General features: G+C 41.4%; 1 protein-coding gene across 1 annotated transcript; it reads right to left on the bottom strand.

Moving 5' to 3' along the window:
• Positions 1-1,721: 1,721 nt before the first annotated feature.
• LOC116978638 (transmembrane emp24 domain-containing protein 9-like) lies at positions 1,722-18,074 on the bottom strand. The gene is made up of 5 exons (XM_033029925.1): positions 17,851-18,074; positions 15,066-15,166; positions 13,611-13,736; positions 7,010-7,156; positions 1,722-4,489 (listed from the first exon to the last, which is right to left on the bottom strand). Exons 1-5 carry the CDS (start codon positions 17,987-17,989, stop codon positions 4,340-4,342), a joined length of 663 nt encoding a protein of 220 aa, XP_032885816.1. The 5' UTR covers positions 17,990-18,074; the 3' UTR covers positions 1,722-4,339.
• Between the last annotated feature and the right edge of the window lie 295 nt (positions 18,075-18,369).

The raw sequence follows: 18,369 nt of genomic DNA, 5'->3' as shown, positions 1-18,369 counted from the left end.
CAGAAACAATGAACACTTCCATTTTCAATCTCAGAACGATTGAGCATTCCAAGCCCTGCAGTGATATTCGAAGGCTAATTTAAGATCAAGTATTCATCAATGGTTCAAGATTCACATTTTTATTTTTTAATACTTTGTTTCTGAATTAGGCTTTAAATAGATTCCTAAACAGCAATAAGCAAAAATACCTTGCTGGCATTTCGGTTAAAAGAAAAATGACCCACAAGTTCACAATTGTTTCCTAATGGCATCCAGCTTGGTGAACTCAAGGATTCCAGCCAAGCCCTGGTCAATGCTCAGGCTGAATTTCTCAAAAGCAAAGAGCACAATGGGTCATGGATGTGTAAACTCTTTTATTAAACATGTGTAAGTGAAAAATAAATTCCATTTAAAAGTGATTCTTACAAAAGCCATCTTATTGCATTTTGGAAAAGAATTAGCTGCAGCGTCCCACAGGATTTAAATTCTGGTCATGTAAAAGCAGAGAGCAGTAAGCTGTAGCTGCATGTCAAATCTAGATGTACAAATTAAATATTCTCCTCACATTCTATAGTATTCCTTATCTGCATCCTGTTTATCTAAATGTAGGTGGATTTTAATTTCAGTACATTAAGAATTTCAATACATTAAGAACTTCTGAATAATTCATAGATATCATTCATCACTAGTTTCATGGATACAAGTGCTAAAGGTCTCCCCATACTTCAACCAAGGAGCTGATCTTCATTGGCAAAGCTAAAGAGCAGACTATTTACTTCAGCATGTCAAGGCAATTCCAGAATATTTTGCTTCCTCCGTGAATTTGATCTGGCAGGGACCAATGTTCATTATCCTCACCCAGGCCAATGTTGCAACTTAGTGGCACCAGAACACTCTCAAAAATGAGTTAATTTGTATCTGATCAGTGTCAAACAGAACCACTTCTACACAAAGGTACACAAAAATGCTGGAGAAACTCAGCGGGTGCAGCAGCATCTATTGAGCGAAGGAAATAGGTAACGTTTCAGGCCGAAACCCTTCTTCAGACTGAAGAAGGGTTTTGGCCCGAAACGTTACCTATTTCCTTCGCTCCATAGATGCTGCTGCACCCGCTGAGTTTCTCCAGCATTTTTGTGTACCTTCGATTTTCCAGCATCTGCAGTTCCTTCTTGAACACTTCTACAGAATGTCATTAGGTGTTTAAAGCATTTGGCCTTTCATTATTCCCATGTACTAAAATACTGAACTGAGGTGCAGCCTGATAACGGGATAAATCCCTTTTGCTAATACTACCCCATTATCTAAATAAACTTTCTTTGTACCCCACATTTAAGAAAAGCTTCTTCCACTTCCCAGCGTTGCAGTAAGACTACCCGTAAGATGTGCAAGTTCTAAGCAGGGATGACTGACGAAGGGCCTGAAGAATAGTCCCAACTCGAAACGGGTTGCTGCCTGACCTGCTGAGTTACGCCAGCATTCTGTCTCTACTAGTTTTCAAAGCTTATCTTTAAAAAAAAACACACCTTAGCTCCCTACCACTGGTGTTGCATCAATATGAAATGCTTTGTGTGGCCCTGCAGCAACATTATACTGTTCAGTCTGCTTTACACTATTCTGTGCATACCAGAACTCAATTCAACAGTTCTACTGGCACACTGTCACAATTAACAACAATCCAGCAATAGTTCAAAATGGTAAATGTGCTGAGTAACAAGTGTGAGAGGAATAATGAGAAATTTAAAAACAAAGATAGAAATAGTTTATTTCAAAAATGAGAACATTGAAAAATGATCCACAGTCAACATAACTACAAACCATTCACCTCAACACAGGGAATCTCTTTAAGCAAGGTAAACCTCTAAACAAAATGTTTAGTTCCAAATTAAGATCGAGGTGTAGAGACATAAAATGGAAAACAAAAGGAATGAGCAGATCATTACATTCAGGGCAGTATTTCAACGCCTTGTAAGAAACTGGCTCTGTGCAACAAAAAGATCTTGCATTCAAGCCAAACTTGCCAAGGTTCATCATAAAACCTTTTCTTTGATTTAATAAATTAAGCTTTGTTCAACTCTACTTGAAAGTTCTGCACTCAGATCTGTTCTTAATCAAATGTTGCTACTTATAACCAACTAAATATAGAAGACACAAATAATGGCTTCAACCATCTACCCTTCACCCTTCCAAAACACTGAAATAGTGTCCCTGTAACAAGAATCCTTCACTGGTATAATTGATGAAAGAACATGTCAGTCGCAATGCAATAGCATTTTCCCAGCAAAACCAGTGTAAAATTCTTGAACCCTTAATCACACTTTTTAGTCCAACATTTGGATAAACCTATTAATGTCTCCCTTACTGTTTCAGATAGCCACATCTCTAGGATGAACCTTTTTCTTCAATTATTTCCCCATTTTCTACAAGCTCTCCTGAAATAAGCTCAGTTTGGTGTACGTCCCTAGAATGCTTGTAACATTGAAGCACTGAAGTCATCACAGCCTTGGTCATTCATTCCCCATGAGGGTTGAAGTTGAAGACCACGGTCAGGGTCAAGACTGTCACAGTCAATTGGATTAATACACATGGATTTAGTAATAAATGTATAGAGGTATGCTTCCAAGATTCCCAAGCCAGGAAAGTAGCTTTGGGAGAAATTAGTGAAAAATTAATTATTTAAAAGGAGAAACAACATTCATTTATGAACATTCAATGTATCAACCTATAATTGAGGGTTGGGGTTGAAGATTGTAGGATTGATTCAAACTAGGATTCAAAAATTATGAAACAAGCATGATTTATAATAGATCAATCATGGCATAGGTTTTGGAAACAGCGGGATTTCAGGCCAACAATCCAAGGAAGACTACTCCTCAACTGCAACCATTACCTCGGTTTTTGGAACAGTTTAAATTTGGAGCACCACATTTCTGGTGCTTTCTCTTGAATAATCCACCAACAGACCACCAAGTCACCAACAAGTGTTAATCACAACACTTGGCTATCCATGTAAATGATCAAGCTGGATTATTACAAACAATAAGCAAATGCATTTATGCCAGTTGTAATGAGGGGTGCAAAGCAGTTCAGATAGCTTAACATTTCCTACACCACAGGGAAAACCTTACTCCCACTGGATTAATCGGACCCAAGTGATTCACTACCTAATATGCTGCCCAACAGATTCTCAAACTGGAAACCCTAATGAATGCAACCCAGGGGAAGGGGAGATTTGTCTGCTTACCATCCAGTGAAAACACTCCACCCTTCATTTGCAACAGCAAAAGTTGCAACACTACATTAATTTCACTGAAAAAAGGGAGAAATCCATCAATTAAACCCAGAAATCCAATGAAATGTCTACCCACTCTCCATTAATCTATTAAATCTAAATCCAAACTTTGTGTCAACAGCACATTTTGCATGTTCTGTTAATTGGGACGCCAGAAAAGTTAACTTGCCAGAGGAATACCTATAGCTTCTATTCCTGCCTGGGTGCCATTGGATTCTTGATCACCACCAAAACCTTGTTACAGATATTTACAGCTGCTGATATTATTGCAGTGCAATAAATGTAACTTCGCTCCTTTCAGACACGGGTTTGAATAGAACATCCGTCATAGTAACGACATGGTGGTTCCTACATTATTCCTCAATTTTCACATGACGAAAGCAAGGTTTCCAATTACAGAGTAGACAGTACAATAAAATATATTTGTGCACAGTAGCTAACCAGAGCCTTAATTCATCAGCTATGTCCCCTCAAGTTAGACAAATTCAATTCCACTCAGAAAGTTATAAATAATCCAAATCTTTTTTAGTTGCCCAGACAGTCGATAAGATCTCACGTCTACCCCCATCTCCATGATCACATTTGGTTATAGCGAGGCTCGTGTGTTGCACAATATATCATAGCTAAAGTGAAACATTCCAGAAAAGATGCATTATGCAAGTCTCAAGGGGATGTTCACATGACATTGCAAATGCTTAAAAATTTCAAAAACATTAAAATTAGTCAACAATTAACAAAGCTTTGAAAAAATGAAACATTTACAGTGGCTTGACAAGATACTAGAAGTCCAGAGGCAGCATAACAGAGTTAACTCCAACCATTTGTTGCTGGCTTGGACACAGCTGCCTTTTAAACAGCAAAGACTTATTTCAAAAACCCAAAATGGCAAAAAAACAGTTGCTCCTTGCCAAGTTCCATTTGGAGGCACTGCATGTCAGAGGTTAGAGGGGACAAGAGGGTGGTATTTGGCAAAATCCAATGAGCCATGACTTGTGACACAAAATGTGCTTTTGCCCAATCAGCCTTGTACTGTATTAAATCAAATCAAGAACAGATCATTGCATTCAGGCCCTACACCAGTTTCTTGGCCTCAAAGAAGCTTTTCAAGTGTCTCATCTGCCAGATGCCAGTTAGAATAAGTATCAGTGTTTGCACGATTGACCACCATAATACCCGTTGATTGGTGCTTTCACTGGTCCCCCGGAATCGTTCCTCACGATACTGAAACAAGAAAACTAATTTTAGGAAATAGAATCCAGTGAGCTGCAGGCCATATCTTGTAGCCCTCATCATATTATCAAATGCAGCCATTTTGTAGCCATTCGCATTGCCTATCATAGGAGATCTCAAAGCACATCTTCAGCTTTTCTAATAATAGTCACCACTAAACAGGTCATTCAATAACTTCCATGGATATCAAAGAATATTAAGAATCAACCTACAAATACACATACAAATTTATACATGTTTCACTATGTTGTTAAAACATTGGTACTGGAGGGTAACCAAGGGAGATCGATGACACTTTCCAGCACTCTGCTAATGAATTAAAAATAGACCAACTGGTAGTTAAGTAGGTTGGATGTGGACCCCTTTTCTTTATTCACAGGATATCTTTCAGATTGCTAGCTAAACTTATGAATTGTTGGCTAAATACATAGCTAGATCTGGAAGGCATGCGCTCAGTATTACAGCAGGAATGTTTGGTCCTTTATTCTTTGCCACATCTAGCATCCTTGGCCATCTTTTGCTATCATAAAGTAAATTGGCAAAAGACTGCCTTCTGTGATGGCAGAGGAGCCAGAGATGGTTCACTGACTTGGCCTATGCAGTTCAATATGACTGCAATAATCTTAGCTTTCACTTTAACACTCAGTGGGGTGTGCAAGGTACACCCAGCAAAGGGAGAACTGCAACTTAATCCCATTTCTGAAAATGTTTATCATCATCAAAGGCACAGCATTCAATTGCCACTTCATTCATTCTGATTATCCTCATACCATGTGCACCGTCCCTACATTAAACCGTTGCATGGACAATGCATTATACTTGCAGAGCTACAGTTAATCAATAGTTCTTTGGTTCATTTCCAGCCATCCTGTCCAACTGTTTGGTAATTACCCGCATCATTCAGCATGGCAGTAAGAGTTTTGTTGGTACAAATGTAAATTGTTTTACCATGGAGTAAATCAGTTTTGCACACATTTCGGGGTGACTTAGAGCCCACTAGGAAATTTAAATCTTGGTAATTTAATTTTTCACAAAGGCCTCCCTCAAATGGCACTGAAAGCAGCCCAAGTACAATTTAAGTCCTGTTTTTTTTTCAAACTATTGATCCAAAAAAATATTATTTCTGACTGGCAGAACATCGATTTCCTGAATCCATACTATTTGTATTTCAAATTGTTCCCCTCCATCCTGAGAACCCAGAGCTGTTACAACCTCAAATACAGCCTCACTCACATATGCCCTATCCTTTGCCTGTGGAGGTCAGATTCTCAGCAGTTGCCTCAAGAACATTTGAGACTGTTGCTGCACCATGGCACCCCTGAGATCGCTACCCATAGCTGCATTAGTAAGGTCCCCTCCAGGCTACATACTAGAGGACAACATACTTTAATTCTTCCTTCAGAACACATGAAGTTGCAGGTTTTCAGTGACCCGCCCCACCCCACTCCATGCAAAAATAAAATAGCTGTGCACCACCAGCTTATACTGGTCTCATTCCCCATTGGGAACATTCATCCATCAGCCCCTCCCTTAAATCACTACAGCTTCTATTTATTCAGCAGAAATATTCCTCCACAGGTAGAAGGGCATTACATCCTCCAAAATATTTCCCACTAAGAGTTAGCTGCAGATATTGCACACGCCTGATGCGACATGCCATAGGCCGCAAGAACCTCCAATGAATCAATAGAGGACACAGCATTAAAGTCAAATTTGCTACATTATTGCCTAAGGAAATTCAACAATGAAGAATTCTCTGACTTTACAAACAGCTTTGTTGCTGTTACTTAACAAGAAAGTGGTGTGGATCAAATACAAGCCGAGTGACCGTTACTCAATTCCCTGAAGCAGAGTAAAAGGACTTTTCAAATTTTAATAAAAAGGAATTGTAGATGCTGGTTTATACCAAGATAGACACAAAATGCTGGAGTAACTGCGGGTCAGGCATCATCACTGGAGAAAATGGATACGTGATGTTTCGGTCTGAAGAAAGACCCCAATCTGAAACGTCACCTATCCAATTTCTTCAGAGATGATTGATGCCTGTGCCATTTGGTTACTCCAGCATTTTGTGCCTATCTTTTCAAATTTTATTGTTGCTACATATCCACATTCAGTTTCTCTTTCTGCACACTGATCACTTCCAACTTTATTTTCTCACTTCGAGCTCACACCACTCCTGCCCTCACTTTCTATTTTCATTGCTGTCTTTATGCCAGCGCTTATGTCTTAATCACTTCCATCCCAAGAATTTTCCCCTCACTGATTATGCCCCCTCATTCTTCTTACTCGTGGTAATTATGAATCAATGTCTTGTTAACACCTATGATAGGATTCTTTCCCATTTTTTCCCGTCACACAAATTTTCCTGGTCCCCTCACATAACTCCTCAATAATTGTATCAGCTCCATTTACACCTTCCTCACCCTCGCTTTCCCAAATCCACAGCTATCTTTATAATGCTTGCATATTGCAGCTGCCTGCCTCCACCCCCAATGCCTGCCAACTTACTCGCTGGTAGTTCTGCTCTTTCTGTATTTGCTCCACTTGTTCAATCAGTTGCCTCACTCGAAGCTGAAGCTCAGAGAGCTTGTCCTTGGCTGCAATCTCCACATAATCATTTGCATGTTCACCAACCTGGATGTCCAAGTGTACCCGCTGTAACAGAAAAACAAATTGTTATTCAAGCATAATCTATGCAATTACGGAGTGGCTCGTCAGCATTACACATCTGGGATCTACTCTGTCTGAATGGATTAGTACTAAAAGAATCATTAAACTCCAGAGAATCTTCTTCAGAGTGAAATGTGTACATATAAATGTATACATATTGCAGAAGCATTTTATAATTGTGTAATAGGGTGATATTTTTGTGATTCCGTTTGCTAATTCTGAAGCCATAAGATGCTGCAAATGGCTATTAGAATGTAATGCACAGATGGGAGAGAAAAATGATAACTAGAATCGTAGCTAAATTGTATTATCAGAGCTCCATAATCTTTCGTCTTTTACATCCCTCCACTGTAAGGGAATGTAGAACAATTCCAACAATTCATTGGTCTATCAACAGATTAATAGAATCCTGCTTTCTTTGAGTAAAGAGCAGAGACTGATAGGGCCAACATCAGATTATTAGATGGCACAATGGGTGGCCGGTTCGAATCCTGCTTGGAGTGTGTACTGTCGTTGTGTCCTTGGGCAAGACACTTCACCTACCTTTGCCTGGGACTAGAGACGGAAATTAGCTACTGATTGGCTACAATCTCGCATATTTACATGCAAATGTTCATTAATATGCACTGTCCCATATAAACAAATTATTTATTTATTTAAGGCATAGTCTTTAAGGCATGGTATTATCATACAGGAGAATATTTAATAAAACAAATTCAGATACCCATGACTAAGATCACTGCTCTTTTTAATTGAATGGTATGGTGGATACAGGGGAATTGGAATAGGGGAGGTGAGATTTAAGGGCGTGTACCACTATGGCGACCTAAATATGCGAGTTTAGAAGAGTTCGCACTCGCAACAAACTCGCAGCATGGTCGACAAGTGGTCCTAGGAGGTCACTGTAACTCTCCTTCATGCTCAAGAGAAGTCCCTGCATACTTGAGGCCTCAATTTGGTTGAGGAAAAATGTTCAGCATGCTTGGTTCTTTTGAACTCGTAGTTATAAGGCAATCGCAGTAACCGTAGGCAATCTCCTTTGCTAACCGGGCATTTTAATTGGCTCATTGGAGTTTTCAGAACCAAGGAAAACCGAGACGTAATGTTTAATGGAGGCTAAACGTTTTTGAAACGTGTCTCGCGTCTTAAAAGTGACCACTCCTTCTGTCGAGTCTCTCTAAAGGACTAAGCGTAGAGTCTGCCAGCCGTCTTTGGCTGTTGACCGCCGTTGGTTGCTTGGTGGGGGGGGGGGGGGGTGTGTGTGTGTGTGTGTGTGTGTTTGTGTGTGTGTGTGTGTGTGTGTGTGTGTGTGTGTATTGTGTGTGTGGTTTCATCGCTGACGCTCGATCCAGCTCAAGGCTTTTCACACACTTGCTGAAAAGTCCCGTAAGTGGCACAGGCCCTTAAGGATAATTAATTTGCCCTTCAGTACTCTATAGGAAACCTCATGAGATGAAACTGTTTAGATCCATGACATTTAGGTAGAATACATTAAAAATAAAAGCTTTCAATGACTACATGATCAATAACAAATGAGACACGTTTAAGAGTTCAGCAAAAAGAATTAGAAGTGACAAGAGAACATTTTTTGTTCCATGCACCAAATAATTAGAATCTGGAATGCAATCGGTCATTAGGTGGATACCTTTAAACAGGAGCTCTTAGAAGTGTTTTGAAAAGACATCTGGGATTAAAAAATGGAGGAAAAGAGCAAGATTGTTTTTAAAAAGAGACAGCCCAAATGCTGTACCATACAAACCTATGATGCTATAAAAGACCACTACAGTACAGAGACAAAGTATAGAACACCACTTTAAACTTCTGCCAAATAATACTTTGAAGTCAAAGTCATAGTGTGGAAACAGGCCCTTCGGCCCAACTTGCCCACACCGGCCAACATGTCCCAGCTACACTAGTCCCACCTGCCCGTGTTTGGTCCATATCCCTCCAAACCTGTCCTATCCATGTACCTATCCAACGGTTTCTTAAATGTTGGGTCAGTCCCTGCCTCAACTACCTCCTCTGGCAACTTGTTCTATACAGCCAAAAGTGAAAAAAGTCACCCCCTCAGATTCCAATTAAATCTTTTCCCCTTCACCTTAAACCCATGTCCTCAATTCACCTACTCTGTGCATCTACCCAATCTATTTCTCTCATGATTTCATACACCTCAATAAGATCACCCCTCATCCTCCTGCACTCCAAGAAATAGAGTCCCAGCATACTCAACCTCTCCCTATAGCTCAGACTCTCTAGCCATGGCAACATCCTTGTAAATCTTCTCTGTATCCTTTCCAGCTTTCCTATAACATGGTGCCCAGAACTGAACACAATACTCTAAAGTTCTCCCACCAGTCTTACTGCCTCCTACACATTCTAGCTCTGTCCCACCCACTTCCCTGACATCAGTTTAAAGGGTCTTGATCCAAAACGTCACCCATTCCTTCTCTCCAGAGATGCTGTCTGTCCCGCTGTGTTACTCCAGCATTTTCTGTCTACCTTCGGTTTCAATCAGCATGTGCAGTTCTTTCCCACACATTTTGTCTGCTCCACTGCAAAATCTCCTCAAGGTATGTCTACTTTGAAAAAGTTCTTCTCCTCTCTCTGATGAGAGGTCAGCAACATGCTCTCTGACTGCTCAGCCAGTTCTCCCATCAATCTTTTGCCCCTGCCCCACTTAGGAAACCTGAACGGAAACCTCTGGAGACTTTGCGCCCCACCCAAGGTTTCCGTGCGGTTCCCGGAGGTTACAGGTAGTGGAAGCAGGTAGGGAGACTGACAAAAACCTCCGGGTGCTTCCAGGAACCGCACAGAAACCTTGGGTGGGGCGCAAAGTCTCCAGAGGTTTCCGTTCAGGTTTCCTAAGTGGGACAGGGGCATAACTGTCTCCGACTACATTCTATCTCTGTCCCACCCACTCCCCTGACATCAGTCTGAAGGGTCTTGACCCAAAACGTCACACATTCCTTCTCTCCAGAGATGCTGTCCTGAGTTACTCCAGCATTTTGAGTCAACCACAATACTCTAAATGCAACCTCACCAACATCTTATACAACTGCAACATGACCTCCCAACTTTTATACTTCAATACACTGATTTATGAAGGCCAATGAGCCAAACACCTTTTTGACCACCTTATCTACCTGCAACTCCACCTTCAAGGAACCATGCACCTGCACACCTAGATCCCTCTGCTCTACAACACTCCCCAGAGCCCAATCATTCACTGTGTAGGTCCACCCGTATTAGAATTCCCAAAATGCAACACCTCACATTTCTCTGTATTAAATTCCATCAACCATTCCTCAGCCCACCTGGCCAATCGATCAAGATCCTGCTGTAATTTTTCACAACCATCTTCAATATCTGCAAAACCACCCACTTTTGTATCATCTGCAAACTTGCTAATCTTGCCGTGTGTGTTCTCATCCAAATCATTGATATAGATGACAAACAATAACGGGCGCAGCACCAAACCCAGAAGCACACCACTAGTCACAGGCTTCCAGTCCTAGAAGCTTCCTTCCACCATCACACTCTGCTTCCTTCCATAAAGCCAATTTTCTATCTATTCAGCTATCTTTCCTTGGATCCCATGTCTTGGATCTAACCTTCCAGAGCAGCCTACCATGCAGCGTACCAATTTGGAATTGAAAACGTGCCATACAAAACTTTCATAAGTGCATAAGTCAAAGGAGCAGAATTAGTACTATCACGTCGACTCCACCATTCAATCGTGGCTGATATATCTTTCCATCTTAACTCCATTCTCCTGCCTTCTTCCTGTAACCTTTGACACCCTCACTAATCAAGAACCTGTCAATCACCACTTTAAAAATACCCAAAGACGGCTGCACAGCAGTGCAGCAATGAATTACAGATTCACCACTCTCTGGCTAAAGAAATTTCTCATCTCCATTCTAAAAGGTACATTCTATTATTCTGAGGCTGTGCCCTCTGGTCCTAGACTCTCTCACTGGTGGAAACATCCTCCACGTCCATTCAATCCTGGCCTTTCACTGTTCAGTAAGTTTCAATGAGATTCCCTCATCCTTTAAACTCTAGGTAGTACAAGCCTAGAGCTGTCAAATGGTCATCATACGTTAACCTAATCATCCCCAAGATCATTCTTGTAAACCACCTCTGGAACCTCTCCAACGGCAGCACATCTCTCCTCAGATACGGGGCTGTTCAAAACAGCTCACAATATTTCATATGGGGTCTGACCAGCACCGTGTTAAACCTCAGCATTGCATCACTGCTTTTATATTCTAGTGCTCTCCAAATGAATGCTAACATTGCATTTGCCTTCCTTACTACTGATTCAACCTGCAAATTAACCATTTGGGGATACTACAACAGCACTCCCAAGTCCCTTTGCACCTCCAATTTCTGAATTCTCTCTCCATTTAGAAAACGGGCTACACCTTTATTCCTACTTCAAAAGTGCATGAGCGCACTTTCCTACGCTGTATTCTAACTGCCACTTCTTTGCCCACGCTCCCAACCTGTGCAAGTTTCTGCAGACTCCCTGCTTCCTCTATGCTACTTGCCTCTCCACATATCTTCATTTCATCCACAAGTCAGTTCCCATAAAAAATATGCAAAGCCCATTCTGGGAAATAACTCAGATGGAACTTTAAATATATTTAATCATCCATCTTTGCCTCACATTAAGTGTAGAGCTGAGCCAACATCACTTTAAAGTGTTTGCTTTCTGGCAATCAAAGTCAAAATTTGTGTTTTTATAATTTTGTAGAAAACAGATCTGAAGCAATTTTGTCTCTCTGTATCTAATGACATAGCACAAATTAAAATTCTCCCAAACTAAGTTCAAGCAACATAATGGTTACTTTATTTGAAAGGTAGACACCCTAGTATTATATCTCATATTAACTGTTTAATGTTGGTGGGGAGAAGCAGCAACAGTCTGCCTTTCAAATGTTAAACACATGGGACTTGCTGAGAGCATGCTCAAGTAATATGCAGTTATATTTGCCAAATAACACTAATAGATGTGAAAAGATATTAAATAACTTAAGAATAGGACCATAAACAGTTTCAACTTGCAACAAAGACTCTTTAACCAAGCCTAGGCGGCGCGGCTCTTGCCAGCAGCGGCCTCTGCAGTCCGTCTGCGTTTTTATTATTTTATGTCTATGTTTTAATGTAGTTTTTGTTATTTTTGTTGGGGCATGTGTGTGGGGGGGTGGGGGTGGTGTGGGGGGGGAGGGGGAAACTTTTAAATCTCTCCCTGCACGGGAGACCCGACCTTTTCTTTGTCGGGTCTCCGTTGTCGTTGGGGCTGCAACGAGGAGCGGCCTCCAACAGGAAAACCGGGGACTCCAGTGCCGACACTCACCTCACCGTCGCGGAGCTGGCCGAGTCCAGAGCGGGTGGAGCTGTGGTGGACGCTGCTGCGACCCGACCCCCGGAGATTCGGTGGCTGCAACTGCGGGTTTGGCGGGCGGCACCGGGAGCCCGCGGGTCCCTGGAGGGAGACCGCTTTTCGGGGCTTCCGCAACGGCGACTTCTCCCGCCCGAGTTGCGGGGTTGAAGAGCTCCTGGAGCGGGGCCTTACAGCACCGCCCCGCGCGGCTTGGAATGGCGGCGGGCTGCGAGCGCGCACCGGGGGCTCTAACACCAAGACCCGGTGCGCGAACTTGCATTACCCGGCGTGGTTTAATGGCCACGGGACAATTCGCCATCGCCCGCCGGGGGCTTTGACTTTGACTCTGACATGGGGGGGGAGAGTGCAGTGGAGAGAGAAGTTTTTTTGGCCTTCCATCACAGCAATGTGATGGATGTTTATGTAAAATATGTTGTGTCTTGGGTCTATTTGTTGGTAATGTATGGCTGCAGAAACGGCATTTCGTTTGGACCTCACGGGGTCCAAATGACAATAAATTGAATTGTATTGTATTGTATTGTATTGTATTGTATTATCCATGTAAAATCAAAATGAGAAACTATGCCACAGAGGTTTTTAAATTCTGGCTGAATTCTTTAGGATAAAGAATAGCAAAAGATTTAAGTACTTCATTATCTATAGTTTATGAGAACACCCATTAGGATTCACAAAACCAGATATACACATTTGCCTTTTCCATGCTCTGGAGAGCACAAAATCAAAAATCCGTAAAATAAAAATAACCACAACAAAATTCTGGAGAAATACTCTCCCTGAATAGTTGTAGGAATATGAAATATGCCACCAGAAGAGTTGATGACCAAATTATAAATACATGAAAATAATGCTGGATAAATAGGTTAAAAAATAAAATGATATACATATTGATCCACGAGGCAGGGTTAGGATGATATGGGCAGCATGAATATTAGCACTGACCTGTGCTATATGGCAATAAATGTATTATTACTGATTTTATTGTTCTCTTCATCGTATGAATGTGGCATTCTTATTATGTTCTTTCCTTACCAGCACTCCTGATGCAAAGAGGGAGAGTTTGGTGGAATTAGAATGCAGGCAGATCTGATGTTCTCCTGGAATATGAGAGGTGAATGTGAATCTTCCCTCAGCAGCATATTGTCGTGAGAGAATAACCTATATATGATGAGAGATATACACTGTTAGTATTTGATTTTATTTCCATTTTTAAACCTTGATCAGGTGATAAAATACTGGCTGAATAAAGACTGCAAAATTATTTGAATACTAGGAGAAGCAAGCAACCTGCTATACAAAATAATGTCAACATCATTTTATTAATAAGCTAGGCTGATCAACCCCTGCAGCTTCAGAAACCCATAAACTATCAATTAAAATAATGCACTAAAATATTAATTTGCACAAATTTGCACCTAGCCTGATACTGGGAAAATTGAACATTCTACATAGATAATGTTACCAAAATTATTAGACCAGAGGCCTGGGAAACTGTCATTGGGCAAATTATTGGGGAAAAATCCAAGGGGGAGGGGATGGGGGGAGAGAGAGGGAAAGTAAGGGCTACTTGAAATTTACCACCCACTCCCCTGACAACAGTCTGACATTTTGTCTACACCAGAGGATGTCAGAGGAACCAGCGGCAGTGATAAATATATAGGTAGACACAAATATATAACTTGCAATCTAAAAAAATTCCTTGGATTTTGGAGAGAACCTAGAGAACGGAGATCTTGAATGCAAATGAAGCAGCTAAGGCAACATAGGGGGTGTTTGTTCTTAATCAGCCATAGAATGCAAGATCATGTTAATAGATCGTACAACAAGAGACAACCTGCAGCTCAAGCACCAAGTGCACCTTTGTACATGAGACTTGCAACGATTTTGCCATGACTTGAAAATCTTCGTTTTGTAGAGAAATGGGGTTGTTTTATTTTCTCCATTCAAGTGATCTGATGGGAGATTTAAGTGAGAAGTACACAATAATGAGACATTCTACCGAATTAGGGTGTGCAGGAAACTAGTAATGTTGATTGATAGAATTTGTGGGAAGTTGAGGTTTTTTTAAACCGTGTGGTCACAGGTCTAAAACCCACTGTCTGAAATGGTGACAGAGGCAGAAACACTCTTTTTAAAAACGTACAAACACTGTTAAAGATCAAGTTGAAAAATGGGATTCACTGAATAGGAATCCTGCTCTGGCCAACATGGAACTCCTTTCACAAAGCAAGTTTCTTAAATTCTATGATTTGCAGATATTTTTTTACGCTTTCCCTTACCAAATAAACAGTTTACCGCACATGACACAAATGGAAATCTCTGCAAAATAGTAAATGTTTCATACTGGATTAAGACTAAATTGAAAGGAAAAGACATGGAAATATCTAGTGTTAACCTAATTTTTTAATTTAAAATTCACTTGGAAGGCTGAATAAGTTGGAAAGAGATTCTCAGATGGATTTAGCTTCAATTTGGACTATACTGTACCTTTTCATCAGGATCTTTCACTTCCACAAACATTCCTAGCCCTGGAGGCGAAGGTAAATACTGTTCCCTCTGTTTGTCATACATCAGTGTTTTGTAATTACCTAGAAATTCAATAAAAAACTGACCATTAATCACCAAATATTCCACAGGCATCAGGAATGGTCCAAGACTGTACATTGCAAACTGACCCACCTTCTGACAAACTACTCAACTTAGTGCAAGGAGCTGGTTAAGAATGACTGCATCAAATTCTAACCTTACAGCATGGGTGGGGGTGGAAACTAGAGCATAATTAAGTTAGAATTAATAGAAAACAGAGCCAAAATGCAAATCTTCAGTTTTTAACTGTTAATAGACATTCTATTAAGATAAAACAGAAAATGTGGCCTACAGCAGGCCAGACAATAACTGTGGAAAGAAACATGTAATATTTTCACTTTGTCAGGATCAATGCAGTCCACATCTTCCATCCTCAAGATCCACAAGTGAGACCACACTGGCACCCTTGTCTCAGCCCACAATAGCCCTGCCTAATTGCTGCTTCCTAATCTGACTTCATTCTCTCTCTGGTAAACACAAAATCCTGGAGTAACTCAACGGGACAGGCAGCATCTCTGGAGAGAAGGAATGGGTGACGTTTCAGGTCGAGACCCTTCTTCAGAATCTGCAGTTCCAATTTGCGTCTACCTTCAATTTACCAGTATCTGCAGTTCTTTCCTATCCATTCTCTCTCCAGTCCCTTCCCACTTATAAAGATGACATCCCAGATTTCCTCCAATGACTGTTTCCAATTTTTCCAGCCCCATCTCTCTACACCTCCATCCCACTGAAGGCCCTTCACCTTCCCCAGATAGAAACACAACCAGTTTCTCTCCCATCTCATTCATTCTCCTTGCTGAACTCATTCTCACACTGAACATCAACTCCACTCACTTTTTTCAGATTAATGATGTACCCATGAAAACTCATAAGGGCCCAAGTTACATTCGTCTTTTTGAGAGCAGCAGCTTTCATTACAGTCCTACTCAGGGCCAGACCCTCAACCCATTTTTTCAGGTATGTTGATAACTGCAATCTATATATGTACTGAACCTGAAACTACATATCTGCCTATGCGCCACACCACATACGTCCCTGACAATGCATTAATAAATTTTCCGATCCTAATCTCCCCTCAACCCACCCTCTGTATTTAACAGATGGCGTACAAGTTTTGCCGTCTTCAGTAAAATTCCACCACCAGACATTTCTTTTGTTTCTTGGAATGAGGCTCTACAGTACTTCAGCACCATCCTTTGCACATATATTTTTTCAGTGGAAATCTTTACAATGGAGGGAGGCGGTAGGGTGGTGGTCATGAGTGATATGGGACACGACAAAAATTCCCATCTTCAGCTGACATCCACGCCTTTCCAAAGGGATTACTGAATGTTGATCAGAATGTTGCAATCAGACTTTAGAGCTTGTGAGATCAGCAAAGCACAGACTGATAACTGAATCAGAAACCTGCCTGGTGCTGCTTCACATTACACCTATTTATGATTTTATCTTCATCATTGGAAGGTTAGAATTTCATAATTTTAAAATGATATCTTTGTTCTGTGGTGGAAGACATCCTCAAATTGAGCATGTTCCCTAGCATTATATTGACAGATTGGCTATTTAGCAATTATGACTGTGGCTGTGTGTATGTGCATACTTGTGCCCAGTATATCCTAGGCAGACTTTCAAAGAGGGTGATGAAATGAGCTCAAATTTATAATAAATGTCAAATAACATTTCTAGGTAGAAACTGCAGACAGGTGTAATTGTCCATCAACTTAGCCTTTTAACTCAAATCACAAAGAACATTCCTCTCAACGTTACCTCTTATGAAGGGGGGGGGGGGGGGGAGGAGAAGATGTAATGATACATACAGCCTTATCACTACCTTGATGTAACATTTGGGTTTGCCTTCACTTTCTCATCATCTTTGCAAAAACAAAAGCTTCAAAGATGAGTTGGGGGACATTATGTAAATATTCATCAGCTTCAGATTCCACATCTTGAAACCAATCATTGTAAAAATAAATGTTTAGATAAGGCTTCAAGGCCAGTTGAAACATTAAGAACATGGCCAATCTGATTACAATCTCAATACCACTTCCCCAAGTTATCAAGTACCTCAATAACTAATTATCTTAAAAACTGCTATTGCCCTTTTGAAGAATTTGAAAGATTCCTAACTGTGAAATGAAATGCTTTGTCTATTCTGACTTAAATAAGCAGCCCATCATTTTAAAGCAATGATAACCTTGATCACACCAAAGTTTACATGCACAAAATGTCAGTGACAATGCCCCTTTCCTCAAGAGTAAGGATCAGTTTATTAACCTTAAACTATATTTATAACTGTCACTCCAAACGAACTTATACAGCAACAATAAAATTATAGTGTTTTGCTCCTTGTTATCACCATTGTGAAGGATGGCACCAAGTGAATGATGACAATGGACAAAACTAGTTTTTAAACATCCCAGTATAACCGATACCTGCACTTTTTTTTTTAAACGTTGATGGAAAGTCGTTTAAGAAAATTAAATGCGGAGATGTTTTTGATGCAAACACTTATTAAGCCGCAGAGGTTTCGCTAGGTCAGTTGCCAGGCAGGCAGGCCGGCCAGGACGAGTCTGGCTTCAGCCACCAGGCCCCGAGCCTCGCCACTTGAAGGACCTGGGTGGGAGAGTGTACGTGTCAATCCGAATCATTCCCGGAAGCTCCAGCAACCACATCCCATTCCCTTTACCTATGACCATGGTCTCATCGGGTATCTCCTCGATGAAGCATTTTTTCTCCGTCTCCCCGATGTGGAAATAAAGAGCGGAGCACAGAGAGGCGGCAAAGTGAAGCAGCACCAGACAACGCAACCATCCCACCGCCGCCATCTTAGCTGCGAGCCCCCACACTGCGCCTGCGCGCAACCCACCGCCACCGGCAAAGATCTTATGCTCCGCTATAAGATCTTTGGCCACCGGTAGCAGGAGAGAGGGGTGCGCGCATGCGTGTAGCCGCCGGCGCTCGCAAGGCAGAGCCGGCGTCACCGCGAATACGTCACCACGCACGCACGTCCGCACGACGGAGCCATGGCGACCGACACAAAGCAGCCGCGCTGCCACGTAGCCCTTCACACATTGGACGGCTTGACCCTGCAAAATGATTGGACAACATGCAGCCGCCTCTTCGGCTCTCATTGGCTTCTTACTTCATGCTCCTCAATGTGATTGGATGGCTGGACCCTGGATAATGATTGGACATCACGCAGCCA

This window comes from Amblyraja radiata, chromosome 11 (assembly GCF_010909765.2).
Source record: "Amblyraja radiata isolate CabotCenter1 chromosome 11, sAmbRad1.1.pri, whole genome shotgun sequence".
NCBI classification, from domain to species: domain Eukaryota; kingdom Metazoa; phylum Chordata; class Chondrichthyes; order Rajiformes; family Rajidae; genus Amblyraja; species Amblyraja radiata.
The sequence above is the reverse complement of the archived record's forward strand: the minus strand, read 5'-3'. Positions and strand labels throughout refer to the sequence as shown.

What these genes read in the sequence shown, in the direction of transcription:
- LOC116978638 (XM_033029925.1), bottom strand. Translation starts at nt 17,989, where the DNA reads ATGGCGGCGGTGGGATGGTTGCGTTGTCTGGTGCTGCTTCACTTTGCC. An exon ending in TGAAAGATCCTGATGAAAAG is followed by an intron (nt 13,737 to 15,065) that starts GTACAGTATAGT and finishes CATCATATATAG; the next exon opens with GTTATTCTCTCACGACAATA. An exon ending in TCTTTGCATCAGGAGTGCTG is followed by an intron (nt 7,157 to 13,610) that starts GTAAGGAAAGAA and finishes TTTCTGTTACAG; the next exon opens with CGGGTACACTTGGACATCCA.